The 19,524-nt window shown below is 46.1% G+C and overlaps 1 protein-coding gene across 1 annotated transcript in view; it reads right to left on the bottom strand.

Moving 5' to 3' along the window:
- Nucleotides 1-19,524, bottom strand: part of cacna1ia (calcium voltage-gated channel subunit alpha1 Ia) — a 106,104-nt gene that overhangs the window by 25,241 nt on the left and 61,339 nt on the right. Inside the window, exons 8-26 of the mRNA XM_008296611.1 lie at nucleotides 19,094-19,418; nucleotides 18,406-18,791; nucleotides 15,386-15,537; nucleotides 14,299-14,484; nucleotides 12,735-12,852; nucleotides 12,499-12,654; nucleotides 11,463-11,553; nucleotides 10,456-10,610; nucleotides 8,828-9,568; nucleotides 8,259-8,359; nucleotides 7,216-7,339; nucleotides 6,958-7,026; nucleotides 3,501-3,679; nucleotides 3,002-3,128; nucleotides 2,471-2,596; nucleotides 2,252-2,341; nucleotides 1,971-2,163; nucleotides 1,251-1,402; nucleotides 165-274 (exon numbers count right to left, since the gene is read on the bottom strand). Of these exons, the coding sequence (XP_008294833.1) occupies nucleotides 165-274; nucleotides 1,251-1,402; nucleotides 1,971-2,163; nucleotides 2,252-2,341; nucleotides 2,471-2,596; nucleotides 3,002-3,128; nucleotides 3,501-3,679; nucleotides 6,958-7,026; nucleotides 7,216-7,339; nucleotides 8,259-8,359; nucleotides 8,828-9,568; nucleotides 10,456-10,610; nucleotides 11,463-11,553; nucleotides 12,499-12,654; nucleotides 12,735-12,852; nucleotides 14,299-14,484; nucleotides 15,386-15,537; nucleotides 18,406-18,791; nucleotides 19,094-19,418 (3,581 nt within the window). The remainder of the gene's footprint in view (nucleotides 1-164; nucleotides 275-1,250; nucleotides 1,403-1,970; nucleotides 2,164-2,251; nucleotides 2,342-2,470; nucleotides 2,597-3,001; nucleotides 3,129-3,500; nucleotides 3,680-6,957; nucleotides 7,027-7,215; nucleotides 7,340-8,258; nucleotides 8,360-8,827; nucleotides 9,569-10,455; nucleotides 10,611-11,462; nucleotides 11,554-12,498; nucleotides 12,655-12,734; nucleotides 12,853-14,298; nucleotides 14,485-15,385; nucleotides 15,538-18,405; nucleotides 18,792-19,093; nucleotides 19,419-19,524) is intronic.

The following is a 19,524-nucleotide window of genomic DNA, read 5'->3' as shown; positions in this document are numbered from 1 at the left end:
CAGGAAAAGTTTAGTCTGATTTAATGTCAGACAGCGAGAAAAAAATGTTTGAAGTCATTTTATGCCGTGGATGTAAACTGTTGGTTTCAACTGTGGGCACACTTTGATGTGGACAAACATCACACAACAAAAGCATCACAAAAGGCAAAAAACAGGCGCCGTACCTGTCCTTGAAGAAGCGACGGAAGCCAAAGGCGATGAGTTTGAGTATCGATTCCAGCACAAACGTTGAGGTGAAGAAGTAGTTGCAGTACTTCAGGGCGAGATCCAGAGACTGCAAAGAAAGAGTAAAAAAAAAAAAAAGAAAGGAAAGAAAAAGTGTGTGTGTTTGTGTGTGTTTGTGTGTGCACGACGGGACACAGTGAATTATCTGCAGCATCAGCAGGGAGAAGCTGGAGTAGCTCCAGTTGTTTGTAGAGTAAAATCAAAGGAGCCAGAGGCCAAAACAGAGCGTCCTCCATTCACAGCATCACAAACTCTCACACATCCCCTATATATAAAAAAAAAAAGCATTTTTAAGCAAAATTGGATTTGCTGAGTGTTTAAATATTCCACAGGCAACCACGTTTTTAATTGCTGCAAACCCGCTCCGGCCTTCTGTTACTACGGAGACTTGATTAGCTTGCCGGCTGTCTCCTCCGTTCATAAATAGAGCCGCGTCTTCTAACAAGTGGGAGGCTGCCAAATGTCAGGACCAAAAGCTCACAAACACGGCCCAGACCTACGATATTTATCTGATGCTCGGTCAGTTTGAGAAAAGCTCGCTCCGTTATCAAAAGGTCAAACGGTCATCTTTATCTCCGGGATAATCACTTTTTTTCTCTCCCTCACAAGGAGTGCTGTCAGGCTTCTGAAACTCCATCCGTCACACATGAACGGACGGACGACTGTACGCCGGCGAACGCGTCGAAATCAGCGGCGCAATCACAGCTCCTTTGTGTGGACAGCAGCTACTCACAACACGAGCTACGGAGCCGGGTTTTGTGGGGGTTTGACCAGTCAGTGGGATCGCTGTGGCTTTTTAAAGTTGTTTGGAGATGAAGGGGAAGGAGATGGGCAGACTGAAAAAGGAAGATTTGATCGACGTAATAAAAACCCTGCGTGGATGCGTCCCTGCTGGCGCGGCTCCTGTAGGAGTCTGTCTGCTTCTGCTTTAGGAAAAGGCAGAAACAAATCATCTCACGCATGCACGGACATAAACTCGTCTTTGTCACCCCACACACGTTGGCACACACGGGTTTTCTTCTTACGTGAGGTTGATTGTAGTGCTCTAAGGACATGGTGATGACGTTGATGCAGATGATGAAGGTGATGATGAGGTCCAGGTAGTGGTTGGTGCACAGTGTGTGGATCATCAGGCGCATGTTGCCGTAGCTGGAATAGTAGGGCAGCTTCTGTGCCTCTGTCGGGGGGAAAAAAATGCCAATTAACGACACCTTTAAGCACATCTGTCCTCTCGTGATTTAACTCCAGGACACACCTCCTCTTCCTCCTCCTCCTCCTCCTCCTCCTCCTCCTGTAAACATGCAAATGTTTCCATCGAATAGGAATCTGAATTGCAGAACACCTCAGTAATTATGACACTTCCCGCTGATGTTATTATTTGTCTGTTTCTATTTTCATCTCTCTTTTAACAATCCTCGTCAGTCTTGATCTCAGCTCAAACAGAAAATGAGCCTATTGATGTTTCATATTCGCATTAGGGGTAAAGTGAGAGCTATTCAAGTCCTTGCTTTCCCACACTTTGCATTTTGTATCATCGCATCTTGTTGTTTTATGATAAGTGTGATGGTTTTTAATCCTATCTTACCCATTTTTACTTTATAAATCTCTGCCTGCTTCTTTCCTTTTTATGGATTTCATCTCACCATCCCTGTGCTGCTCTATTCCTGTCTGGTTTTTATATTTCTCCTCCAGGTTTTAGCCCTTTTCGTGCTCCCTCCTGCCCTCTCAGTGACCATCTCTCTTACTCCTCCTCTTCTTCTCCATGCGCCGCTGGCGTTTCTCCTCACGCCTCTTGGCCTCCTCCACCTCCTGGTGCTGGCGGCACTTGTGGAAGTTCTCCACCACGACGCCGACGAACATGTTGAGGACGAAGAAGCTGACGATGAGGAGGAAGGAGATGAAATACAGCAGCATCCAGGGGTTGTTGTTGATCACCGGCTGGAGAGAATCGACAAAAGAGGCAGAAATGTTAGATATGCTGGTAAAGATGGTGACTTTTCTCTTTTCTCTGTTGTTGTTGATGTACCTGTTGGTCGACACCCACAGCATCCAGGCCGTGGTACATGATGTTGACCCAGCCGTCCTTGGAGGCGAGAACAAACAGGGACATCAGAGCCTGCAACAGCGAGTCAGGAAGAAACACTGTCATCCGTGTTTTATTACACAGAAAAAAGCACATATTAATTATTAATTTGCGCATCACATTGCTTAACATGCATGCATATGAAACACACACGAGCCTCACCTGTCCCAGGTTGTCAAAGTTGTACTTGTGGTGGACCCACTTGTAGCTGGCCTGCAGACAGTCGGACTTGTTGGTGATGTTTTTGACATCGGGTCCCAAGCAGTAGAAGAACTTTCCTTTAAACAGCTGTCAGCGGAAGAACAATGAGACTGAGCTTTTGATGTCATCATGACTATTTACATAAAACACAGAAATAAGCCTTTGTGGGCCCCGTGTGACGAGATGAAAGGGTGAAATAATGAGCTGGTCAAAGATCCCACCAGCCGGAAAATGTTGTGCAGTGATGAAAGAAGCAGGAAGATGACGGAGTTTACTTAAGAGAGACGAAGAGAGAAAATGTACGTGGGCTTCAAAGCTATTAAGGAGAAGAGAGAAGGGGGGGAATTTGTTTTTTTTTTTTCTTGTTGTTGAAAGAATTACAGTGATGGGATGGCAGTGGACACAAATAGACTGGATTATTAGCAATAACAACCCCGCATATGATACACCTGAATAAATAATGTATGCATGGATCAGACAGACGCTTCCTACCTGCACCCCAAGAATCCCAAAGATGATGAAGAACGCGCAGCAGATGAGGACGATGTTGCCGATGGGTTTGAGGGAAGTGATGAGGGTCTCCACCACCAGCTTCAGGCCCGGAGCTCTGCTGATCACTCTGAGGAGGGAGAACCAGAAGAGGAAATGAATAATAATGAAAGAGAGATAGATGGAGGAGCTTGTGAGAAGAATACTTAATGGAAAATGAACTTTTTGCACCGATTATATATGAGTATCGTAGCTGCTGGGAAAGATGCATCTATTGTCAAGTGATTAGCTTCAAAGATTGCTCTCTTGAAAAGAATATAATTTCTATTAAGAAGTTTGTAAACGGCTATTAGATCTTATTGGGAACATTCTGAACTTGTACAAACAAAACTGCACCGAGCTGCTATTAATAACATGATATTCAGCAGATGCAAATTACCTACAAAATTAAAAAAAAAAAAAAAAGAACCCACATCATTTTGGTGCTAGTTTTGGTGCCTACCTGAGGGGACGCAGTGTTCTGAGCAGCCGGAGAACTCTGAGCACGCCGAGGATCTTGGCTCCTCCCGCCATGGACACGACGATGTCAATCAGAGACACGAAGACGAGGAAGCCGTCCAGGATGTTCCAGCTGCTGCGCAGATAAGCCTGCTCGCCCATATACAACCCCATGGAAACCACCTGACGGAGAGCGAGGAGAGGTGAAGCGGCATGTTAGAGCTTCACTGGGCTGAATCTTGTCTGTTTCTGCAACAAGCTTTGCAAATTAAACTGCCAAAAAAAATAAAAAATAACATAAATGTGCAGCAGAAAAGAAAGCAAGGTGAAAGAGGACGAGACGAGATAAAGGCAAAAGTAGAGTACACACTTCTGTGCAGAAAGCATCCACAATAGACAAATAATTCATCTGCCAAACACACACAATATGTGCACACACACACACTCTATACACAAAATCTGCAGAAAAAATGGCACCATTGGCGCCATGCATCACTGCAGAGAGAGCAGAACTAGTGTTTCCTGTAATATCCAGCGCTGCAGTAATAATGCCCCAAAGCCTTTAACTTGGGCTTGTAAAAATATTAGTGTGAAACCGTTTGACGTACGATGAGGCTGTAACGCCTCTGCGAAGGATGAGATATTGTACATGCACACAGATGGATACAGTGTTTTGTGCAGCAGCGGTGGGAGCATTCTGCCTCTTCGGGCAAAAAAAAAAATCTGCAAATGACATTTGAAGCTGTTTGCCAAGTGTCTGGTAAAGCTTCAGAGGGACTGTGGGGGTTGTAGCGCGCAAACATGGAGATGGGTGAAAGATGGTTGTCTGGCAAACATCTGAACGCTGAATGCCAAAATGTTAACTGACCTCAATGGTAAAAAGCAAACCGAGCGTATCGCAAGTGAGTTTGCAATTCTGATTATACACTTTAATCTATATCTAGCGCGTCTGATATACAGTCTGCAACACGCAAGTGTGCACTGGTAGAAACATCACATGTGAAAAAACACACGTGGTCACAAGTGCATGTGTGAAATCACGTTAAAATTTGATGTGAAATATGTGGAACAATGGGTTGTTTAGGTGGGAAATGTAGTTTGGGAACACTTTCATGGTGCATATGTGTGGAACTCATGCGTCTTCTCGTGTGAAAGCCATGAAATTATCTGTAAGGAATGAAAAATCGACTTCCGCGTCATTGCAGTTCAACCTATACTGCTTCTTTTCTTTGTTGCAGAAGTCAGAGCTCACACACTAAAGTGGGGTTGAATGCAAGCGTCACTGTTTCAGCTGTACTTTTAACTGTAATGCCGCAGGTTCCACATGCAGTCCCGTGGGTTTCACACGGGTGTTTGTATAGATTTCACACAGGAATACAAATCAGCTCNTTCACACGGGTGTTTGTATAGATTTCACACAGGAATACAAATCAGCTCCGCATGGAATCCCTTTAGCATCACATACAGTCGAAAACAGAAGTTTACATACACGGTATAAAAAGACACATAACCTTTGTTTTTTCTCACGATATGACATTAAATCAGACTAAACTGTTTCAGGTCAGTCAGGATTATCAACATTATTTCTATTTGCTGAACAGCAGAATAATGAGAGCGAGAATGTTTTATGACTTTCTTCAAAGTCAGAAGTTTACATCTACTAAGATCCTTCAAACTATTCAGGAAAGCCCAGATGATGATGTCATGGCTTTGGAAGCTTCTGATGGGTTAATTTACAACATTTGAGTTAATTAGAGACACACTTGTGGATGTATTTTAAGGCACAACTCAAACACGCTGCTTGCTTTGGTGACAAAATGGAACATCTAAAGAAATCAGCCAAGATTCTGGTAGATTAATCGTAGCAACTGCTTGAGTTCCTTGAAGACGTCTCATCCAAGAGGCTTCATCAGTTCTGACTGACTAGTTCCAGATACTTACATCCTAAGGAGACGTTAACACCTGAATTTCAGTTTCAATTGGGTTTTGTTGCTCCTCCCCCTCGTTATGTGAGTCGTTAGTGCTCCTCCTGCCACAAATGGATTCGTTAGGGTCCTTTTTGGCTAGATGTGGATGTGGTTTCATCTTCCTGGGGAGAGATCTTAGGACTAAACTGTAAACAGGTGAGAGATGATGCCTCAGACCTCCACCTCTGTTGAGGGACGGTCTTTCCAGTTTGACATAGATGGCTTCTTTCACTCTTCTCTCAAACCATCTGTCCTCCCTGGACAAAATCTGTATGTTGCTGTCTACGAATGAGTGTCCTTTCCTTAGGATGTAAGTATCTGGAACTAGTCAGTCAGAACTGATGAAGCCTCTTGGATGAGAGGTGGAACGTCTTCAAGGAACTCAAGCAGGTCCAGTTGCTACGATTAAACTACCAGAATAACCGTGACCTGGAGGACAGAGAATCTTCACAGACAAATCAGCCAAGATATCAGGAAGAGAACTGTGGACCTCCACAAGTCTGGCTTCAAGCACATGTGATGCAAGTTTTACTCCTTCTTCAGTTACGTTTCCCTCTACGTTCTTTGAGAAACTGCTCACACGTTACTACGCTGTTACAAGAGTTTATGATGAGCTCAGAAAATGTGCAGTATTTGTGACACATTACAACATATGGAGAAAATGGTGACAGGGTGAGAGATGCTGCTAATCATTAGAACTCCTGAATATACATTTGCAACGGAGCCACATTGTGTCCGAAGATGCCTCATGCGCTCTAAAAAAAAAGAAATCTCCCCAATTCCTCAACCCCGCTGTGTTGTTCATTTGTTCAGCTGCAGCTGGTACGCAGCACTAAACTCGATGGAGTCCTACAGTGAGATTAATGCCGCACAAACAAACTCACACCGGCACACAATACGTGGATACACAAGGTTCAGACAGACGTGGAGACGAGCGGAGACGCGTACGCCTCGGCCGGGGGGGGGGGAGGCTGACAAGTGTGCGGTTCCTTGACGGGCTGTGATTGGTTAATAATTGATCGTGGGAGTGCATAATTGATGGACCACTTGTGCCAGAGCATTTCCCAGAAAATACAGGGACAGTGGCGGAGCGACGGTGCAAAAAAAAAAATAAGAGAAACAAAAGCGATAGAGAGTCTGGAGAAAGTAGCGATGGGAACAGAGGGACCACAAGGAAGCGGAAACGCAGAGTTATTTAAGAAGCACTTAATATAGGAGAGGACAGGAGGACAGACAGTGTGGGGGAGTGCGGGAGATGGACTGCATCCATAAGAGTAGACTAGCCGCTAATTAATGACATTGCTTAATTGCTCCAAAGGAACATGGGAGTTGCTGGAAAAAAAAAAGGGGGGGGGGGGGGGGAAGAGGTTGTGCTGTGGGAGCACTGAGGCGAAGCCAATTCAGAGAGAGACACAAACCGGAAGACATGGGAGGAGACAGACAGACAAAAAAAGAGCATTGGCAGTGCCGGAGAGACAGGTTGTAAAATGTTACCTTGAGCGTCATCTCGCCCACAAAGATGGCAGTAAAGATGTAGTTGGAGATGGTAAGAAAGACTCTTTCCTGGAGAGAGAGAGAGAGAGAGATGGTTGACAGTCAGAGAGGAGACGGGCCAATTAGGAGCAGTAAAACCTACCTTACTTACTGCACTTTTTAAGATGATAAAATTGAATTAATCCCCGGAGAATATAAACAGCCATCGCACAACAACTGCTTCTGACACACACACACACACATCTGAGATGGATTTACCAAGCTGCCCTGTAGTATCTTGGGTCTCTCCAGAGCCACCGTGATGCAGTTGGAGAAGATAAAGGCCAACACCACGTAGTCGAACAGCTTATGGGCAATGATGGACTGACATATCTGTCTGAACCTGCAGAGAGCAGAAATGTTTTTAGTTTCAAACCCACTGCATTTGTCTCCAAAGGGCCGACACAGCGGAGGGGGAACAATACACAAAAAGGCCACAATCCATAAACCTCCTCCATCCAATCGGAATGGGAGCCAAGCTCCGCCGTGCGCGAGAGCTCCCTCGCATCTTGGCGAGTAAATAGCCTCATTCGGGCCCTGTTTACATCGCTCCTAATTCAAAACAAATTACATTAACAACACTCTGAGAAGCACCAGACTCCAGAGTACAGTGCTCTGCTGGGAGAGCCGAAACGAGAGATAAGAGAGACGCAAACAGAAGAGAGAGGCCGAAAGACGGAGCGAGATGTGTAAACACCGAACACGCATTTCAAAACTTAGACGCCGCGTTCTGCCAAAAAGCAATTAAGCTTCTACCGGCTGCAGCCTTTATTGGCAAAAGAAACGAAAACGAATCGACTAGAACACAGATCGAATTTATTCTAGTCGTTCAAACGGCTTTTATTAAAACGCTCAGCCAGCTTCTAGTCCAACCCGTCCTTGCCGGATTGTAAGACAGCATCAGTATGAGTCAATGCATAATTTAATGAATTGCTTGTGGTATTAAATTTACCCCCTGAGGCTTGTTTCTCTAACAGGAGTTTAAAAAAATACGCCTTTTGTTATTTTGCGAGGTAGTGATCGATGCTCTAATGCAGCCCCTCTTTGTGTGTGCTTTGCAAACTGTCCTTCCTGTTGATGAGGTGAGGAACAGAACCTGGCAACCCGTCCTTGATATTGTTTGGGCGAGATTCATCCCGTAGCCGGGTTGCATTGTTCGTTTCCGAGAGGCTGTTAGGGCTTTGGCTGCACACGTTTTTGAATGAACGCGGTGTCGGGAGAACAATCGCTAGAAAGCAGCAGAAGGGATAATGGTGGCTCACTTGTTCTGTGGGGAGAAAAGGAAGACGGACCAGTCCTCTCTGGTCTCGCACCAGTCCGGCCTGTACGCCTCCAACATCTTCTGGATGCGGAAGCACAAGCTCTGCAGGAAACATATCAAACACACATCACACACACACACCCAGGCAGAGACACACAGAACAAACCGCCTGTTCAGACCCCACATTTAAATTATTTACAAAAGCGAAACACTTATATGGAAACAGCTCGGAGCATCTTCCAACATTACCATCTGCATCGCTCTTTCCCCCCGCTGTCTAAACAGTCCTTTCTAATTAACCTTGTTTCTCTCTTACACAGACTTGTTTACAATGAAAACAATGGGACTCCCGCGAGGTTCAGGTGATAGGGAGTGCGGGCTTTATACAAAGTGCTTGAAAATCCTACACAAGAGAGGAAAGATTATGTGTAAAAATCTTGTACTTGGATAAAAACGCTAATGGTTTAGCTGTTGAGACTCACGAACATCGATTGTGTCTCTTTTTAGGTGCTTCTGTAGATTGCAAATCCTTTCTTTTCTGAATGCCGTTACCATCCAATAGTAACTCACGTATTCGATGTCGTCATCCAGGTCCTCCCGGTCCTTGCTGCGAGCGTTCACCTGGGGGAAGACGTCGGCCATCAGGTGGCTCTGGGGGTTCGCTCCTTCCGTCTGCTCGGTCTGAAGTCTGGGAGGGGGCTGGAGAAGCTGTGAAAGTGGAGTCTTCCCATTGCAGTCTTGGTGAACCCCCACCAAGTCCCCACCGCCGCTGATCACCATCCCTCCAGAGAAGCTCTTCTTCCTGTGCTGAGCGTGGAGCGCCATGGGAGGCAGCGGGTGGTGGTGGTGGTGCGGCGGTGGCGGCGGCGGCGGCGGTTGTGGGTGAGGAGCTCCTGGAACCTGCAGCAGGTGGGGCAGCTCCAGCGACAGAGCCCTGCGGTCCCTGCGGGGTACGAAGCAGCCCGGCAGCATCGGATGGGGAAGGTGGAGAGAGTGGGGGGCGACGGCAGGCGGTGAGAGAAGGGACTCCTCCTCGTCTGGCTGGACGTGGTGGAGGTGGCGGTGGGGCGACGAGGAGGCGCGGGGGCCGCGGATACGAAGGCTGCCTCCGACCACCCCTCCTAGACCCCCCAGGCCGTAGCCATAGAAGGGCCTGGTGGAGGACGGGGTGAAGGCTGGGCTGGAGGAGGGGGACGAGGAGGAGCAGGGCCGGCACCCTCCCAGGCTGTTCCAGCTGGAGCGGCGAGCCCACAAGGCGTGAGGCTGAGGGGGCAGCACCCGGCCCCAGTTGTGGTAGCCTCGACCTGGATACTGAGACACAAACAAACGGAGAGGTTTTCTTCTTTCTTTAATTCTGAGCTATTTTCTGTCTGTGACTCTCTGAACACAAATAAGCAGATCAGACATCAAAACGTCTCTCATATAAATGGAATAAAGGAGAATAAATCAGTGTAATCATATATTATTCATTACATAAAAGAGAAACACCTCTGTCTGCTGGGTTGGGAAAAAAAAAGAAGCAAAATTGCTGTTGCATATAACTGCTCTTCACATTTAGGAGGAATTGAAAAACCTTTGATATGATGCTGATGAAAGTCCATTGTGAATCAATGAATAGCACTGATTCAAAGGACGAGGAGCAATTTAAAAGTTTCAAAGTTTGTCTCCAGTGTGTTCCTGCTGAGCTGTGTTGGTAAACGCATTGCAGCGCACATGCAACATGTTTGAGCTCTCTGAAGAGGACTTGTGGTACGCATGATGCAGGTGTGCATCTGTGACGTCCCCACAGGTCTGTAAAAGCATCACTGGGTTGGGTTTGTGGCTACAGCCCAGACACCAAACACCAGTCTCCAAGAAGGTGTTCCAGGTCAGAAGCACACCAAGAACTGTTTCCTCGATATTCACACGTGAATCCATCCCCGAGGGCCAGACTGTCAACGCTGAGCTCTGCTGTATCAGTCAAACATCTGGGAGCGCTGAGAGTATCGCTGCACAAGGAGACCACTTATTTAAATCAGGGACACTTTTTGCTTTTTATAGGCAGAACTCTGAACATTTGATTGCACCTGGTTTTTTTTTGGCCTATAATATTCTCGTCACACAGTTTCTGTCGAATCCCAACACAAACCAGTCACTCAACCCGCAACTAACGATCAGCGGCTGCGTTTTCCTCTCCGTGTACGGTCCCCTCCACTTACCACAGCCCTCTGCTCAAGGTTGGCCCTGCCGAGGGAAATAACACTATTCTTCCTGGAGCCCAGAGCGAAGGTCAACCTCTCTCCAGGGAACAGACCGGCGGGCAGCGTGGACAGGTCCAGGTGCCCATTAGGGGTCAGCGTGCAGATCTTTGGGTCTGCAGGAGAGAAGGGAAAAGGAAATGTAAGCAACGGTGTTAAGTGGAGGGAGAGAGTGGAAATAAAACAGCCAAAGAAATAAGCTTGAAGCCTCTCTTTGTTTACCGTCCCTCTGTTGCTGCTACGAAAGCTGAACTGTACGCCATAAAATGTCCTAAAACAATGTTATAGGCGGCTCTGAGGAGCAGAGGAAGGTTTAATTTACACTAAATTGCCTCATAATAGAGAAGCAGAGGAACATCCACCAGTGGTTCGTCCACTCGCAAACAAATCATCGGGTGGTTTTTCGTTCACAGTGACGCTTAAAAGGTGCGTTTGGACTCGGGGGAGCCGTGATCGGACGCTAGCAGCCTCCCTAATGCGCTGCTAAATGCTACTCCGTGCTGCAGGATGCTCGGGTTGGGTCGAGGGGATGGAAAGGTGGCGTCGGGTCATTTAAAGTTTGCTCAGCTCACATTTCAGAATGGAAAAAGGTGCTCGGCAATCATGAGGTGATTTTGATGCCCGAGGCACAACAAATCAGCTGACAGCTTTCTGCCATGCTGAAGGTGTAGGAGACTGGTTACGGTACCACCTGGGAGCTTGAATACGACGGCGATCTGTGCATAGTTAGACAATAACAACAACAGTACCGGAATGAGCAGCCAAAGGACCAATTAGGAATGTTTTTAGTTCTTTTTTACTAACGATTATCACTGAAAACACACTCTTATGCAGGCGTACGTTGTAATTGCGAAGTAATAAATGAAAGTTAGTATCGACTGATTAAACATTCATGGTGATTCTTTTTTAGAAATTATAAGAGGCCTTATTATCCAAAACTACTCCAAAGCTCTTGGAATGGTTCGTACCTGAGAGGTGCAGAGGGTCTTTCTGCTTATCGTTTTCGTCAAAATTGCAGGAAGACCTGTCGTCGTCCGAGTAGGAGCGGTTCGCATCTCCCTGTTTCGGGGACAGCGAAGGAAAATAAGTGAGAGAGAGAGAGAGAAAGACTGAGGCATGAAGAAACAAAGAGGATGAAGCCGAGTGGAAAGAAAGTTCGAAATAATGAGCAATTACAAGCTGATTTAAATAGGAGCTGCCAATCTCCCCCCCCTACCCCTCCTTATTACCCAACTATCTAAGGGACATTTTCTCTCAGACCCACCTGCTTTATTCTCACTTGTCAAATCGAAGCTCTGAAACAGAAGCGTCTGAAGTTGATTTGTAGCTCTGACACAAGTCGGCGCTTTGCAAACTATTGAGTCTTCAATTATACTAACAAATCCATATGCAGTGGGGACATATGCTGGTTTTCTCAGCGTTCATTATCATTTAAATTATATCATGCCGACTTTACTTTGCTTTAGTTGTTAATTTGCTGCCGGCATTGCACAATAATGAACATCGGGATGAAAATACGAGACGTAAACATGTCGGATTAGAGCAAAACTGCTAATTTGCATTCATAGTTTGTAGGCAGGTGGTCTTGCACGTCCAAACCGCTCTGTGCTGCAGCTGCTCTGGCTTGTTTGTATTTCTTTAAATCAGTCACAATTGCAAAGCTAAGCCCAGGATGCAGCAACGGTGTCCCCTCAAATTGCGCTGAACTTTTGTATGCTTGTTAAAAAAATTCACTGCAAAAAAAACAAAAAAAAAAAAAGTAGCAGCGCTGCAAAATCCTCCATAAGACATGAAATTTTCAGTATGGCGGGTTGCTGCCTGCAGGTTGTTGTTGTTTCATGGAGCGAAGGGGATGTTGAAAGAGGTAACACACAGGTATTGACGGGGAGGAGAAAGCCAATGGCGATGCTACACTCCTGGTTTAAACCAATAAAAAGTGAGAAACACAGAACACGACTTGTCCCACATCTTTATTTATTTAAGACACGCCGCCTGCTGCCTTACCTCGGCCTGGAAACCCTCCACCAGGATGGCAACGAGCAAATTAAAGAGCACGTAGTTTCCAAACGTCATGAGAGCCACGAAGTAGAGCGCAGCGAAGGGCGAGGTGGACGCCATGCCGTTGTACAGCACCATGTTCCAGTCCTCCTGAGTCAGAATCTACGGCAAATGCAAAACACGCATTTGTTCCTTTGTTCTGCACACGGGTGCAAAAAGGTGTCACGAGCTGCTCGTCTCACCTGAAAGACCGTGACGATGGCCCAAAGCAAGGAGTCAAAGTTCTTCCTGTCGGGCACCGTGTCTCCTGCTTCTGTCTTCAAGCTGAACTTGCAGCCGAATATATGCATCCCCAGAATACTGCAAGACAACAAGGGTTCTCTTTAACAGTCATTTAGTTGAGTATAAAAAGCAGTTATGTTGCTAAACTGTACATTGCATAGAATCAGTGGGAGTTTTAGCATTTATTATAAAAACTTTAGACATAAATGTTCACAACAATCTTCTATTTCTTTTTTTAATTTTATGCTTCCTCCCCACGTTTTGCTCATGTGTATGTCGTCACAGGGGCTGTAAATTCCAGACCGCCACGCCGTTCACGTCACCCTTCATCGGCGGTTTTTGTTAAGAGCGATTAAAAGTTGAGGTGACACCGTAAAATATCCGTTGGGTTAAAGCTGCAGTGTCTGGATGCATAAGCCAAATGCCACTTGCGCAGGACAGCATTAGCTGGCTAACAGCTCAAATGCCATCTGTCTTGGCACGCTTGTGCTCAGTTGCTGTGCTGCAGGGGTAAAGAAGCTGGCTGGCAGGTATGCACATACACACACACACACACACACACACGTATGAGGTCACCAACATATGTGCACCCATAAGGATACAGGCAGGATGATAGCATTATGCCGTAACTCATCATATTTTCCAATCTCAAAGTGACAATTAAGGGAAAAAAATGATTTAAATAACAATGATTTTGCTAATACAGCCTCATTTCCAATTATCACCCACGTAGCTGCAGTTTGACGGTGCAGGTGTGCAGAGGAGAGATTAAGCTAAATGATGACATTATAGTCTGTAGCATCCACATCACAATATTCATTTAGTTGTAATGTAAAGGCCATAATGCAGCTTTACCTGTTAGATGTAATTGAGCAAATAATTTTAAAAAATATTCAAATAATTCAACCTCTCTGTTCCTTGGATTTTGTAGCTGACTTAGTGGGATGATTGGAAAGCGTTGCTAATTGACGAAGCGTCAAAACTTCAGATGTCAGTTTTAAATTAAATCAGCTTATTTATATGCCTGCGGGAATCTGGATCTGTCACTTCACCGCGGTAGTTTAACTTTCGTCATTGTTCTTCTCTCCGAGGTCCGTCCGTCTAATTTAATGGAAATTCAAAAAGTTTCACGCGGTGCAGACAGTTTCAGCAACTCATAACCTTCATGGCGGAGGTAATGCCGGAGGAGGAGCCGGGTCAAACGGAAAAGCCTTGGCACTGCCGAGACACGGTTTGGGCAAAAAATGGGGTGGAACTCCACTAATTGGAAGTTAATGCTATTATTTTCTGCAAAGTGTGTTCAGGCCTTCAGCCATGTCTGCATAAACCAACATAATCTTCTTATATTCTGTGAAGGTTTTTCCATTTTTTATTTTTTTTGCTTTCGAAGTGGCAACAAAAGGTTAAACTGTTAAAGCATCTGCACTGCGTATCCACACACACAGAGTTTATTCATGTAAACACCACAACGTGTTCTTATCAACACTGTCCTGTTCATTTCTTTTCTCCACGCCTCGTCGTTACCTGAAGATGAAGATGAAGAGCATGAGCAGCATGCAGAAGGTGGCCACGTTGTCCATCGTCTTCATCAGCACCACCAGCTGCCGCCTCAGCGCTGGCATGAACCTCACCAGCTTGATGACCCTCAGCAGCCTGAACGTCCTCAGCACAGAGAGGCCGCCGTCCGCCTGGCCAATGATCTCACAGACGCTGGGGAGCGAGTGCGACAGGGTGATGAGTGGTGAAAGTGTAGAGAGAAAGATCCAAATTAATAGGAGTGGAGAGAAAGTAAAGATTAGATAAGAAGCTAAGTCAGCCGGTTAAACAGAAAAGTCACTGCTGTGCATTATCAAGATGGAAAAAGTTTAAGACCACTCATAATCCATACCAGGGTGAGAGGGAATACTGCTGCATTTTGCATTTATCTGCTAAAACTCTTCCTATATTCTTTGTCAGATAAAAGAATCTGTGCAATTAAATGCAAAGTTTCATTGGAAATGCACTAAAAAACGTTTTTCAAGATGATTTTATGCCTAAAAATTTCCACGAGGACACACAGTGCCTAACGAGTTTATTAGACCGCTGCCCGATGAAAGGTTTAAGCCTAAATTAACAGCACAAAAACAGTTTCTGTAATGGTTAATGCACCAGTTTGTAGAAGCTCTTCAGCCAAAAAGATATTTTTAATGCTAAAATCTAATTAATATTGTTTTCCACGAATTTTCAGATTTACTGTTTTACAAAAAAAAAAAAAAAAAAGTGAAGCACGTTATTATTTCTTGACTAATTTCAAATTATATTTATTCACTTGCATTCTTGAGCAGGAAAATTAGTTTTAGTGGCTGAATGTGATGCTTGATTCATTTCAGAGAAGCCCAGTGAGTCGGCTCACGTTTGGGAATAAAAAGGTGAATTCAGTTTGAAATGCGTTATTCCCGTTCAAAATGGTAAAATGTCAAGACCTGAGTGTGCATTCAGTATATAAATATATATAACACAGTGTTTAACAAGTTAGACAGGTGGGATAATAAATGTGTTAAACATTAGATGCTCAATCATCACACGTTTGGACAAAAGCAGTGAAGCCCTCCTGCTCTTGCAGATAACCGACCTGATGATGACAATGATGCCGTCGAAGATGTTATACGGGTTCCTCAGGTACTCGAAGAAGCCGAAAGCGGTGAGCTTCAGAATCATCTCCAGGGTGAACATGCTGGTGAAGACGATGTTGCAGATCTCCAGGACGTTGGTCAGCTCCTCGGGCTTGGCGGAGGTCACAGAAACACGGAGACAGCGTTACAAGTGAGTAAAGAGCTGCAAGATCTAAAAACCGATCGCCGATTAACACGGCGACGGCAGGTATAATAAAACTGCTCCTGCAAAAATAAAAACAACAAAAAAAAGCAATTCTGGCCTGTGCTGAAAAGGCTGCCACTTAAACTGTCAATCACTTGAAAAAGAGATTTCTCCCCTCTACCTGGATGATCAAATTAAAACCTTATCTCAGAGAGGCAACGGTCAGAAGGGAAGAAAATGAAAAATAAGGGGGGAAAAAATTGTGCTTTCGAGCTCAACTGTTTATTTGAAATCGTAAAGAAGAAAAAAAATCACATCAGCAAACGTAAAATAAAACAGGAAATGAGAACGGGAACGGAGAGCATGTAGTGTCTGTGTAGCACACGGTGTCAAACAGAGTGCGTTATCTGGAAACGGCAGACGAACACATATGAACCAAACACATGCTTCAGTCAATTCAGGGTTTATTTCCATTTCTATGCGCGCGTGCACGAGTCGCTTTGTGCAAGTTCGCTTCCCGTGTGTGAGCGAACGTGCACGATATGGATCAGATGCTTTTCTCTGATACCCCCTGTGAGTTTCAGTTTCAAAGCCAGCGGAGGAATAGCCAGCTAGCCCTGCCAAAGTTAGCAAACCATGTCAGAGAAAAACACACTCTCGCACCCTCCCCTCCTCTAATCCGCTCCCAATCTATCTCCATCCCCCTTCGTTCTCCGCGCCTCTTTTTCTTTCTCTTTTCTGAGTCTCATTATCAGGCAGACCCATCTCTTCCCAATCAATATCCTCCTGTCGATCAGAGGAGGAGAAGAACCCGGCTGGAGGAGGAGAAGATGAGAAAGCAGAAGGATTGCTTTGGCGACACGAGGAGAGTAAAAATACTTGAAGAGAGATGAGGAAGAAGGGAATGAAGGGAAACAACCACCCTCCCCCTGAAACGGTCTCAATCTCACGAGCTCAATCTCGACTGTGAAAAGTGCTTGAGCTCGGTAGCTGGAAGGTGGCTCCGGAGAAGTTGAGGTGATTACTAGATGGATCGTAGCAGTAAATATGGAACAAAGACAGTTTGATCCATGAGCAGCTGCTCCAACCTTGACCTCTGTCCAGGAGTCCCTCGCTGGTCCCAGATACAAACACAGGATTTGGGATTTATCGCTATTGACGGAGCCATCACAGCCCTCGACACCACAGTTTAACTCAGACAAAATACCGTCATTACTGCGCCTTCCTTCTTTTGGCCCTATTACCTCTGATTGCCATGATTCTCCTCATATTCTCCCCCCATGTTGCTTCCCTTCGCCATCCATCCGTATGAATATTTCATATTTTATCCCACGATACAAATGTCCTCTTTCTCTCTTGAAATATGTCGGCGTGAGTGTCGCTTGAATACGAATGAAGGAGCTTTCCGGTAAGAATGCAAATAGGCGGGACTGTCTTCAGACTTGATGAATTAGTGATCGTGATCGGACGCAAATGTGAAAAAAAGAAATCTTCTATTGTCAAAGGTCGCTTAAAAAAAGAAAAAAAAACATTGCAAGGTCACTACTTGTGCAGCAAAATATGCATTTTTCATTTCAGATCACACTCAAGCAGGGCGCGGCAGCTCCGCGGGTTAGTCATGTTTCAGGCTTCGGATTTTTAGAACAAAAATCGCATGAGGTAAGACTTTTCTGCTGCAAAAACAAAAGCAGCACAAGCGCCTGTGAGTGTGCGAGATGTGTGTGTGTGTGTGTGTGTGTGTGTGTGTGTGTGTGTGTGTGCTTCTGCATACATGCCTGCTTTGAAATGCACACACTCACTCGCACACTGGGAATTGAGTCGAAAACTGCTGTGTAACCGGCGTCTGCCTCGCACTTCCCCTCTCGCTTGTCTCCTCCTCTCTCCTTCTTCCCCCCACCACCACCACCACCGCCGCCACCACCGCCGCCGCCCCACACAACCCTCGTTTATTTTTAGAGTCTTCCGAGATGAGAGAAAGCAACTACTCTGTACGCTGTCAAAGAGTGAGTGGGTGGATGAGAGAGAGGGAGAGAAAGTGGGGAGGCAAAGAAGAGTCGGAGAGCAGATGAGACACTTGGGGTAAAGGCGGGAAGGAAGGAAGACGCTGAGGAACAAAGGAACAAGTGGGGAAAAGGTGGGAGAAGGTAAAGGGGAGAGAGGTGCAAGGAGGGGCGGCGTTGGGAAAAGTGAAAACGAAGGGAGAGGCCGTCTTATGTAACAGCCGTCTACGTGGCTGCATGTGTTTCCGTCGGCGCATAAACACAAATTTGTGCGCGGCCCCTTTGTGTTTGTGCATGTGTAATCTTGGCAGGCTTCTCCCGCTCGGCGCTCTCAGACACCTGCCTCGTCTGCCTCTGAGGAGCCTGGCCAATGTTAAAAGCCAGCTCAGTTTTGTCTACCGCTAGGCTAAATGTTTACACCTCTGTCAGGAAACTGTACGCCACCGATGCTCCACTCCCACGCTCCACTCTCTGAATGTCGTCTGCCATTATGGTATTTCTCTGATTTTGTTGGAGCGAGAGAAAATCACGAGCAATACTCTAAAGCGATCGTTGTGTTTTGTGGTCTTGCAGCTTTTGGTAAGAAAAAAAAAAAAAAAGTGGTGATGTCTTAATTGAAAGACCCAGAGAAACAACAACACAGTGTGTAAAGCCTGTTTGATTGTTTAATAATTACAGTTTGCTTTAATTCCGTGATACCAACCTGCAGCGAATTGTTCATCCACCGTGAAAGTGAAAAGGTGGGCAGCGCAACTCAGGAAATTAGCAGAAAAAGCGTGACGGGCCTCTTGTTTAAATAGAAAAAAAATCAATAAATAAGGACCGATTAGAATACCTGGTTGTGATGCTCGATGCCCATGCTGATGGTGTTGATGAGGATGGCGATCATGATGCCCCTGCTGAAGTACTTGCTCTCCACGATGCCCCAAAGCTTCCTCCTCATGTCGTTCCAAAGGTCCCTGCAGCGCCCGAAGCACGTCCTCCTCCTCCGCCTCTTCTCGCCACCGTCTCCCCTCTCCTCCAGGTGGTTCTCCTCTTTGCCCGTCTCCTTCACGGCGTCCTCCTCGTTCTCCTCGCCGTTGGCCGACGGCTCGCCCCTCTCCTTCAGGGTCAGCGCGCATATGGGACAGTCCTCTGGGTTCTGGGGGACGGACAGGCTGATGGAGTTGGCGAGCGGCTGAGACTCGTGGTCCGGCTTGCTTTGGTGTGGACAGTGGAAAGCTGCAGGGACACAGTGACGGGACGCACCTCAATTATACAAAAGATTGCGAGTGTTTGGGGGGAAAAGTTTCAGAAACTATTTCATCAAAATGCAGAAAAGGAGGTAGTTAGTCACCAGATTATTTTCCATTCAACCAACTTCCAGCTTTGTGCGAGCATCATTATCTAAGAGTTGCGTAATCAAATCAGGTTGTCATCATGTTTTTTAAAACCTATTCACTTCTGACTGTTACACAATTGCACAAGTTACATAAAGGAGATATTCCCAAATTGTTTTTTCTTCCCGAGACCCTTCGACTCACATCTCGGGTGCCTCGAGTGATGCCGCTCTCCGTTGGCGTGCCCGCCGCCACGCCTGTTGCCCCGGCCTCCACCAGCCGGCGGCGGCTTGCCCCTCAGCGTGTAGTAGAGAGCCGCCGATCTCCTCTTAGCCTTGCGGAGGACGTGGCAGACCAGCTGGAAGATCTCCTCGTAACAATCCCCCGGCTCGGCCATGCTGGCCAGCGTGGAGGAGGACAGGCACTGCGCCCTCTGCTCCTGCATCAGCTGGTGTTCTCGCTGTTTGGTCTCTGAGAACTGGGTGGCGATAACCACGAGGCACAGGTTGATCATGAAGAACGAACCGATCTGGACGAGGAGACGGAGAGTTGTGTGAGTGTGGAGGGGGAGAACAGAGAAAGCGCTGCAGGGATTTTTCATTTCCCCCCCTTAAGAATTAAAAGTTTGACAAAAG

Source organism: Stegastes partitus, unplaced genomic scaffold (genome assembly GCF_000690725.1).
Source record: "Stegastes partitus isolate 25-593 unplaced genomic scaffold, Stegastes_partitus-1.0.2 Scaffold1139, whole genome shotgun sequence".
In the NCBI taxonomy this organism is placed as follows: Eukaryota; Metazoa; Chordata; class Actinopteri; family Pomacentridae; genus Stegastes; species Stegastes partitus.
This window is presented reverse-complemented; position numbering and strand designations above follow the sequence as displayed.